We start from the raw sequence: 10,633 nt of genomic DNA on the forward strand, positions 1-10,633 counted from the left end.
ATTTTTTGCCCAGAATGAAATCAGCATGGGATAACACATCTGCTCTGATGCCATGCATACAAGATCGCCATTAAGTGTATACTCAATTTAAAAAAAAAAAAAAAAAGTTTCAATGTTTACCCATTTGCGTGGACAAAGAAGTGATTACGTGTTTATCAGGTTAAGCCATAAGTTCCGCTTTCTCCTCGGGTCCTAATCCACTCCAAAGGTATTAGGTTTCATGCCCCCAAACTTTTAAGCACAGTACAACTCCAGCTCTCATGAATGTAACCAATACACTTAAAAGAAAAGTTAAACGTTCATGTCCTTTCACACTGCAGCAGCCTGGGACACCGATCACAGCTGACACTGACCAACTCAAACGATGAGTCACAGATGATAAAATGGAAACAACACGTTGTACTTTCAAACATCATCCATGCTTCTCCTCAATATCCTCCTCAAAAGAAATCAAAAGAAAGCTTAATAAATCCTCCGATTGCTACACAAATGCACCCTTTAAAGAGCAGTAGCTCACTTTTCTGCACTTGCACTTCCTCTATGATTAATAGACAAGTAGAAAGTATTTTGTACTTTGTAAGTTATATCTGCCCGTGTTTGGACGATGTTCTTCTGACATCAATCACAAGTCTGTTTTTCGCCATGGCCTGGCTCATTCAAAATGCATGAGTTATGCTTTTAACCGAAATTAAACTGACAAAATTGCATCACTCCACACGCTGCTCTTTTCACCGCTTACCTGTTCGATTTAGAGCTGATCTGACGAGGCTCACTTCTTCTACAAGGACACAGAGGTCTGGCCTTGGGCTACACTGCTGACCTTAAAAGCCCGCCCACCCGCCCCCTATGAGCGATAGCCCACAGCCTCAGATTCTCCTTCTGGCTAGGGGCAAGTGTTTTTTTGCGTTTGAAATATAAAACAACCATTTCCATTTAAGGCTCTTAGCAGGAAAGGAAAGGCCCTGCTCAAACATCTTCACCAAGCAAATTAAGAAGAAGAAGAAAAAAAAAAAGAAAAAGTGCAAAATAAAAGCTTCCAAGACAAAAAACCAAGTGCACTTTTCTTGTAATGAATCCGAACAAGGCTTGTTATGCCTTGGGGACACAAGGCAACAGGGACTTTAGGAAGCAACACAGCATAGAGAATATAAGTTGACCAAAGGCGAGCAGGAGGCAAAAGGGGGAGGTGAAAAAACCTCTGTTGACACCTGCTCTGTATGATAATGTGATCTGTGTATGATGGCTCGGAGTTTGAAAGGCACTTTGTCCAATTAGAAGTGTGCGGCAAATTTCCACCTGCCCCTGACAGAGATGAAGTGGCTCTTTCAGAAGACACTGTGGCACCGAGCCAGAGACGAGAGCCCAAACACCGCAAGTGGAGCAAGCAGAAATTAATGAGCATCACAAGCCACACTTGTTTAACTCAAGATGACATGGAATGAATATTCCCCTCAGTTAAACCGTTACTACAGTGTGTTTTTTTTCACACTAAAGTATATTTCAATTAAGCGGACTAAGTTACAACCTCAACATAAAGGCTGAATTAAAAAACTGCTGAAAATAGAAAACGTAACTTTTCCATGACTTGAAAGCAACAGGAATCACAAACTAGTACGTTTATGTACGAAGAACGTCAACGTGTGACAATCAACATCAACCTGAGGTCCTCATCTCCCCTATTTCTGAATGTCTATTTCAGGTCCGTCACGTAAAAATAGGCTTTTAACAAGCGAGCGTGAGCGTTGATTATTGCCTCTTAAGCACTGCGTTAGTAAAAATTAAAAAAAAAAAAAAAGCCGCAAACATTGATTGATCAGACAGACAATATTCGTCTGTGAAGGAGAGCAGGATTCATGTGTCATACGGTGTGAAGAGTGACTGTCTTTCAATCACTGTCAGGGAGAGCAGCACAGCAGCGCTGACTGAGGCCCACACTGAGCCGCACTCTAAGTACGTCTCGCACAGTAATCAATCTACACACACACACACACACACACGCAAGAACCAAAAATTCATTAGTGACTTATTGAAAAGCCGCCTTTTGAAAGTAACAGAAGAGCGAATTTCTCTTTGACGAGGACACTGCGACGATTCGGCGACACGGACGATCGCGATCATCCTCTTTTATTTTATGCGTAACTAGACGTTCGTCGTTGTCGTCTGTCACGCGAGGAAACCTAGATTATTCGAGATCTCTCGTGTTACCGTTTACCATAGACAAAATGTTACGCCTCGGAACAAACACACTCACGTGTGTGCGAACCCCTACATTTGCTCAACACACCGACTTAAGCCCAATTTATACTCCTGCGTAAAGTGCTCTGCGTAGGCTACGCAGAGTCCTCTGCGTCGACGCAGAACCTGTCGAAGAGCCTCTGCGTCGTCTCCGGGTGCACAGAATATTTTTTAAGTGTCCGTCACTCCGTCAAGGGACAACGGAGACGGCAAGAGCTGTGATTGGTCCTCAGGACAGGCCGAGCTAAGCTGCTCTGTGCCGGCTCACAGTGAGCAGCGAGCGTCCACAGAGGGCGGAGCTGAAGACCGCCGACTTCGTCGCTGCCGAACTATAAATACGTCATATCTTAACACACACAGCACATGTTTAGACTCTAAATGGCCAATTTCTCAATTATCCTAAAACTGCGTTCCGGGACACAGAAAAGTGACAAACGGCGACTGTTTCAACAACAACAGTCTTTCTCCCTCGGACGCCATTGCTCACTCTAGCCAAAAGCACAACGACCTTGCGCAGCAACCCCTACTGATCGGGCGGGAAATTGCAGCGCCTATCAGTCACCACGACGCAGAAGTATAAAGGCTCGAGTGGTCTACGTGGTGACGCAGACGGATAACGCATTACGCAGTCGGAGAAGTATAATGTGGCCTTAATATGAGACATTTCAACTGAAATCAAGCAACAATAGTTTCACACAAAGAAATTTCGACTTCATTAAACGTGTACAGGGATTGTGTAACAAGAGTGATGGGCTGCAATGTTAATAATTAGTTGCTTCTACTCTCAAGAAAAAAAGAAAAAAAAAGAAGAAAAAAAAAAAATCAGTCTAACCTCACAAGATTTTAATCAAAGGCTGAAAATAGTAGCTGATTGTAATCGGCACTCAGAAGTCACCAGGGGTGTGTTTGAAGAGCCCGTCAAGCCTGAGAGTGGAGCTAATTCGATTAAGTGGCGGCAGTACCTGGAGGGGACGGATCCGTATCTCTGCCTTTTTTTTATTTATGAGATTAAGTTGCACTTGTTATTCCAATATAAATAATCAAGCCACAAGAAACGACACTGATTTTCAAGTTGCTTTATCCTCGATGTCTCCCCGAAAAGTTGTCGAGTTTGTTTTTGTTTCGGGGTGGTGGTGACAAATGAACTTTATGAAACTGCTGCAGTTGCGGTGTGATGCACGCGCTCTGTGACCCTGCACTCACGTGAAAATCTACACTTAGACACACTCGTGCAATGTTTTATATTGTAATGTGTAAAATCTGGAAGTGTGGTTTTTAATATGCAAAAAAACGAGACACATTCTGAGAACACAACCGATATTTTCTCTCGTCTTGATTATTGTAGTTATATCACACAAATCCATAAAAAGCAACCATGCAGACCTTGTTAAAGGCGCCATATGTAAGAATGTGGCCAAAAACGATTACTGCACTCAAATTCAAAATACAGAGGTCTTTTTAGGTTTCGTTTTCTCCGACCATTGTAGCTCAGACGTAACTGGCAACCCGTGGTTGCTCTGCAGCTGAGACTCTACTGACTGCAATGATTGGTACATGGCGGTGTGGGTGGCGCCACATGCCAAAACATGATTTCAAAACATAAACATGATTTGCGGTCTGCAAAAGATTTTTTTTTAATGCAAATATTTTGGCTGTACTTTTGTTGTTGGTGAGTTCAGTTTGTTATATTATTACATTATTCCTGAGTCTTTGTGACATATTAGGAGGATTTTATGTTTTATGCATTAACTACGTAATGCACCTTTAAAGGAAAACGTTATTACTGTCACCAAAGAGGAAGCACACTGTTTCGTCTGCTCCTGTTCTTTGTCTGTGCAGACAACATGTAACAGATATTTCACTTCTCCCTCTTCATCTGATTTTTTCTCAATCACCCACACTTAACAGAGTCCTTTTAAGAGGAGCTAGAGCGGCGGCCGTTTAGCCCGCAGAAGGCCAGATAAATAATAGTTAAGAGGCTCTTGAGGTTTTTCCTGGTAGAATAACACACTTTAGATTTTACAACGTTACCTCTTCCTGTTCTAAAGAACATACGTGCAGAAGCACGGCGTGCGGGAGAGCCAGCCCCTGTGGCCGAGAGATCGCTCTGATACTTTCCGAGTGCACGACACATTTCACAGCGCCACAGCCTCAAATTCAACGGTGACAGCTTAGCATGGACGTACTGTATGTAGTTCGTGCCCTTTTGTTCAAAAGCTAACGGGGCGATGGTTTGTCAGATACTGCTGATCAACGATCCTGGAGTTTGAGGGTTTAACCGCCTGCTCCCGAGCTTCGCAGCCTCCACAGTGATGGAGATGTGAGAGACTCAGTCCTGTATAAAGTGGCATAAGAATCCCTCCGAGTGATCCTTTTAGACCCCGTTCTGAGGGGACGCTTTCATATCAGAGGAGAGGCACAGAGCCACACGACACCAGTGCTTAGGGTCACAGTGTACTTCATTAATTTTAGACTCCTTTAACGCCCTCCAATAATGCATCTGGAGTATTTCCGGTCATTACTATTCAGACTTTTCTATCGAAGATACAAACTTCTGTAAATAGGCCACAGATCTGAGCTATCGTTCACCACTGGAGATTTCACATCAAATCTAGTGTCTGTCACCAGCTGAAACTTCCTCGCCAGCCCCAGTTAAGCCACTGGTGATTCAAACTCCAAAATGAACTGTCCCGCTGGATGAAAACTTTCAGATTTGGTCTAGGTTAAGTTTGACTTTTTAGGTTGTTTTTTTTTTTTAGTGTAGCCAAATAGAGCTCACATTGCCTTTCCTGCATTATATAGTATATCTAATAGACTATTATCAACTACACTTTGAAGCTACACATTTTGCAGAGTGCACTCTTATAGTGTTACGATTTGAACATATATTTTTTAAACCATGTCAATGTTTGTTCAATGTGTATCCTGGACGATGTGATCTTTTAAAGTGTGGTTGCACTAATGAATAACTTGTCCAACTTTGGCGCTTGACCTCAAATCACTTGAACCTTTCGTAAATCAAGTTTTCTTCAGAATATAATACACCATACTGAATAACTTTAAAGGTCCCATATTATACCCTATTTCTCCAAGTTAACCTAGTTCCCTGGTGTCCTGATGAACATGTCTGTGACATGCTTTGGTCAAACTATCATAAGGATGAAGCACCACAGCAGTTCAATCACCCTGCCAAAACAGCCCTGTTCAGAACGCTCTGTTTAGTAAAACGAAACTTATAGGACAGGAAATGACATCAGCCACAGAGGCTACTGGGAGCTAACAGCAGTTAGCATTTGGAAAAGTGATCATTTGCAGGCTCTAGCAGGCACATTGCCGTCATATATAACATGTATCTACTGGACAGATAAATCCTCTGAGGCTGGAAGTTTGTGTAGAACTCTGTGCTGCACTGTGGAGCCAAGAAGAGAACTTTTCATGGACTTCCGGTTTTTGGATACTGTTGCCCTCGCCAGCACTCTCGCATGTTTTACGGACAAAGCGGAGCTCCGCGAGACAACAATTACAGGAATTTAGCGCGTTGTTACGTCCCAGTGAGCGCGGAAGTCAACATAGTGTGTTTTATCTCCTGTACTTAGACTGAGGAGGACCACAAAAACATGGGTGAGTCATCTTTTTTCACACTTTGCTCAACTCATAGCGCCTCCAGAGTCCCGAATATAAGTATCAAAATGATTAAAAAGTTGATTTTGCATAATATGGGACCCTTAAAACTAGCGGCCCAGATTAGTAGATTCAGCGTGGATACAACTGTCTGACCAAGAAAATTACCATCACTCAGGCCAGTGGAACTCAAACATTGAAATGGCTGCTGCATTTAAAATTTAAAAATAAAATGTACGAAAACAATCCAGCTTTTACAAGGTCTCATTAAAATGAGAAGCTTTTTGTTTGTTTGTTTTTTTCAAAACTGTAACAAGTTTCCTTACAAGGCAGCTGGATTAAGAAAAATAAGATGACAAATATAGTGGGTTTACAAGTAACACTGTGCCATTGATATCACATGTAAGATTTTTAGAGAATTAAAAGCTTCGACAAAGAGAGCCAAGGTTTTTGTGTCGCAAATTTGTAATCAAAGTTTGTCATCGTTTTATAGCTCTCATTCATTATTTGACAACAAAGACAGAAGCAAATCTCAGTCAACGCTCAGTCAACTGTAAACGCGGTGTTTTTCCTCCTCAGATAAGATAATATATGTAATCTGACCTTTGAGGCTCATAAGAACATGAGATTTTGTTTCATAGTTAGCGGAGCAAAGTCTGAACTGAGTGTCACAGTGGCAGATGCTGAGCAGAGGGAAAAACTTAAGAGATCAAAGACTGTACTTCCACCTTAAATATGTAGTAAACATTTAGCGAATACGAGTTCAGAATATTATCACAATTCCCCACATTTAAGAAATACAGCCGAGAACAAAACAAGAGTGAACCCTAATGGAGTTCCTCTCTCTGGATCTGTGTCTGTGCTGAAGCTTTAAGCTCGTGCCGGTGTCTCCGTGCTCTCTGGTGGGCAGGCAGCCCTAATTCACGGAATCTGAGAACGCCACAGCCTCGATAATGTCGCCGTCAAACTCCAGTGGCATGCGAGACCCGGGCGTGCCAACGCCTGGCTTTCTAAGATTTTGTATAAAAAAGGGCCTCTGTGCCGCTGCACCTCATCCGTCTCGTGTGTCGACGACAACTTAATAAATGCTGCCACTCCGACCAAGAGATCTCATTTCACTGCCCAGAAATAAAACTGCTGGATGAAAGCGTGGTTGCATGTTCATTAAGAGAAGACCTTTTTTTTGAGGGGGGGTGAGGTTAAATCGGCTGCTGAAAGTCGTGACATTGTTGTTTCTTTCTATGAAATCGACACTCAAAGCTGTCCAGGAAATGACAACAAAAAGATACATCAGCGATACATGATGTAACAGTTGAACAATATCCATTAAATGTTGTGACATGAAAGCCGGGTGGGGGGGGGGTGGTGTGAAAAGTTTAGAAGAGATCAAATGACACGCTGCAGTTGTTGTTGTGCAAGATGTCGCACTGCACGTCATCTGGAGCAACTTTTTAAAAGTTACGTTGTCCTTTTTAGACATTAATTCCACCTGCACAGAGGATTTTGTTTAGTGTAACAGATGAAGCGTCTTAAGTCGGGCCACTACAGTCTGTCTCAACACTCGCTCTTATCTGATCCGCCGCTTCACAGCTTCCCCCGGTGCAACAGTGAGGGTTTTAAAAGCCGTGCACCGCTTTACATAATATCGATTGTTTCCAAAGTTGCAAAATAACACCCTTTCGTAATCCCAGCGATGATACGCAAAGCCCTCTAAAGGCCTGTTCCCTGACCCCACACTGAAGTAATCCTTAATGACTCAGAGTTAAAACAGTAAACACGCCGCATGCAGGACAAGAAATGTGCGTCCTCACCGAGTCTAATACAACAAAAAAAAAGGTGACTGCGCTCGAGTGAGAAGCCTTTCAACTTCAAGAGGTCGACAGAGCGTACGACATCGTCTTCTGCAACCGTCTGCAACGCGACTCTGACTCATAAACCTTTATTTTTTTATTGCTTTATGTTTGCGCCGCACTGAGAATGTGCAACAGCAATAAACCACCCGCAGTTAATGGACAACTTAGCGTTACATAAATGTTATTTAATAAAGCAAACACGCCACCAGGCAGACTCACTGTATATCTGCTGCACTTTAAATGCTCTCAATATACAGAGACTGAGTCAATGTTTTAATGGATAAGGTGATTTTTTTTTTTTTTTTTTTCATAGTTACTGAAAGTTACTTCAGTGGTGGAATACACACGTGGATATTTAAGATTCCAGATTCTGTCCGTGAGATGTATAACTCGAAAAGTGAGGCACGGCTTTTGTAGTTTAGGAAGGAAAACGACTACATGTGTTTCATCGTGTCGATCTGGACACCGATCCAGATTTAGGATTTATTTTCTTTAAACTAACTGCTCTTAAGCCTTCTGAGATAAGGGAGTGTACACCGACACTGTGGGAAACCAAAACCTGCCTCGGCAGAGGTCTATGCGCTCCGAGTGCTTTCCGTCGTTGAATTTTTGGGATTGAATCATAACCGATTTCGCACACGTTTCGCAAGCAACAAGCACACACACACACACACACACAAAAACTTTTCAAAACTTTTCTCTCAGTCATTGATATTCCTTACAGAAAAGTTTCCTCTGCATGGAAACTCTGGAGCAGCAGATGTTGTCCCACTGAACATGGTTGGGAGTTTTTTTTTTGTGTGTGTGTGTGTGTGTGTGTGTGTGTGTTTTTTTCACCCATTCAGCATTACATAACAGAGCAGAGGCCTTCTTTTTTTTCCTGCCTTTCTCTTTCCCAGACGTACTTTAATCATGTGAATAAAAGGGGGGGGGGGGTGGGGTGAGGTGAATAATATGGGTCAGCAGGTTAGGAGTGTCTCAAAGTCAGACTTGTGAATAAAGGAATCAAATCCACGAAGCCTCGAGACTATACCTGCCTTTTGCCTCGCGATTACATAAGTGCTGTGGGAGAGTCACACACACACACACACACACACACACACACACACACACACACACACACACACACACACACAGTTCAATTTGCCTTCACTGCTGAATCAGTGACACTGGTTTGTGTATTATTATTATTATTATGATTATTGAATGTGAACCAGTGTGTTGATGGTATGAAGTGTGTGTGTGTGTGGGGGGGGGGGGGGGTAAAGATCCACGCTGGTGATTTCTGCTCTCAGTTGCTCGCCTGTTTATGGCTAAACCTGTTACATAACCAGCTTACATTCCACATTCATCATATCACACTCTAAATATACCCTCGCGCACAGGAAGAGTGCGCGCACACGCGAGGGGGGGAAATAGAAGAAGAAGAAGAAGAAGAAGAAGAAGGAAAATAAATGATTTGATTGTCGCGTCCTGCTTGTCACGCGTGCGCGCGGATCCGCAACTGTCACGAATGAATCGCATTTTTTCTTTGAACTTGGATGAGCTCGGCGTACTGGAGAGACAGGAGGAGGGGGTAGGGGGGGTGTGGTTACTGTCTGTACAGTACAACATGGACGGGACGTGGTGGTGGATAAATCACGTAAAAGCAACCACTTTACAGCGTGGTCTGTTTTGGTGTAATGTTTGGTCGCAGACCTTGCGCGCGCGCAAAATAAAAAAAAAGTAAATAACAGCTGCACAAACGTACACAAATGTGTGCAGAGGGGAGGTTAAATACAACAACAAAAAAAAGCAATGCAGGCAGACGACGCTGTGTCTGCTGCTCTGTCACCACAGAAGGAGAGAAACTGATCGATACACTAGGTTCCAAAAAAAAGTTCACTTTTGACAATAACGCATTGGCGTGCGTGCGTTTGGCACGAAGGAGAGAGCGCGATCCAGCTGCTGGGTGTTTTTTTTTTAAGTTGTTGGCGTGACTGATTTCTTCTTGCAGTAAGAGTAAATGTGACATCTGTGACCGTTTCACCCCCCCAACTAAATAATTTGAGCTGTCAGTGGAGCCCTGAAACACACACACACACACACACACACACACAGAGCACAGCCGAGCGGCACACGGAGCCGCGCCGGTGCCAAATCTACAGCCGTGTGTGTGTGTGTGTGTGTCACTGTTGGTTGTGATCATTTAAGACAGAGTGCTGTTATTTATGGAGACGCGATTTCAATCATTTTTGAAGTTTGATTTTTGAAAAAAAAACAAAAAACAACAACAACAACGTGTCACAGTGTTCGTTTTTAAACGTGGATAAACGAAGGCGAACGCGCTGCTTCTTACCTCTGTTGGTGCTGGAGCAGCTCTGCCTTCGCACCGGGGCTGGATGGTCCGCTTTCCGGAGCGTCTCCAGGTTTACCGGGGTTTCCCTGACAGGGGTAGCCGGCTCCGAGGCGCAGTTGCCCGGATCGCTCGCTGGATCTGGGGGGGACTCCATGTTGAAAATGTCAGATTCGCCGTCTAACTAGCGCTAATGCTCAAAAAACTAACCCCTGCGTGCGATCTGTGAGCCCACGACCCTTCGCCTCGCTATCTAATTTAGACTAGAAGTAAGAAATGAGAAATGCGAGTGTGTCTCGGGGTGGGTGTGTGTGTCTGATTGTCCACTAGCAGCGCTAGTGAGAGCTGAGCTCCCAGTCATGCTCACTGAGAAGGGAGAGGTTGTCAATAGCCGAGGAATAGATGAAGGCCTGATGCTGCTCGACCCAGAGCTGCTTTTTTTTTTTTTTTCTTTACAAGGAAATACAACACAGTCTGACGCCTTTAAACACTTTTCTACAGTTTTATAGACAACTGGGACACATAAGCTGCTGAATTTAAAAGAAATAATAAACCGCCAAATGCTCACAGTGCATCTAAAATGGCAGGC

General features: G+C 43.4%; 1 protein-coding gene across 2 annotated transcripts in view; it reads right to left on the reverse strand.

Moving 5' to 3' along the window:
- The window catches only part of roraa (RAR-related orphan receptor A, paralog a), a gene marked incomplete at both ends in the record, with an annotated part of 176,537 nt that extends 166,336 nt beyond the window's left edge, over nucleotides 1-10,201 (reverse strand). Inside the window, one exon of one of the 2 annotated variants that reach the window (XM_083894109.1) lies at nucleotides 10,048-10,201. In XM_083894109.1, coding sequence (XP_083750235.1) covers nucleotides 10,048-10,201 — 154 coding nt within the window. Of the gene's footprint in view, nucleotides 1-9,996 lie in introns of both variants that reach the window. The other variant, XM_083894108.1, reaches the window with a different exon arrangement.
- Between the last annotated feature and the right edge of the window lie 432 nt (nucleotides 10,202-10,633).

The sequence above is a fragment of the Microchirus variegatus genome (assembly GCF_963457635.1).
Source record: "Microchirus variegatus genome assembly, chromosome: 8".
Taxonomy (NCBI): domain Eukaryota; kingdom Metazoa; phylum Chordata; class Actinopteri; order Pleuronectiformes; family Soleidae; genus Microchirus; species Microchirus variegatus.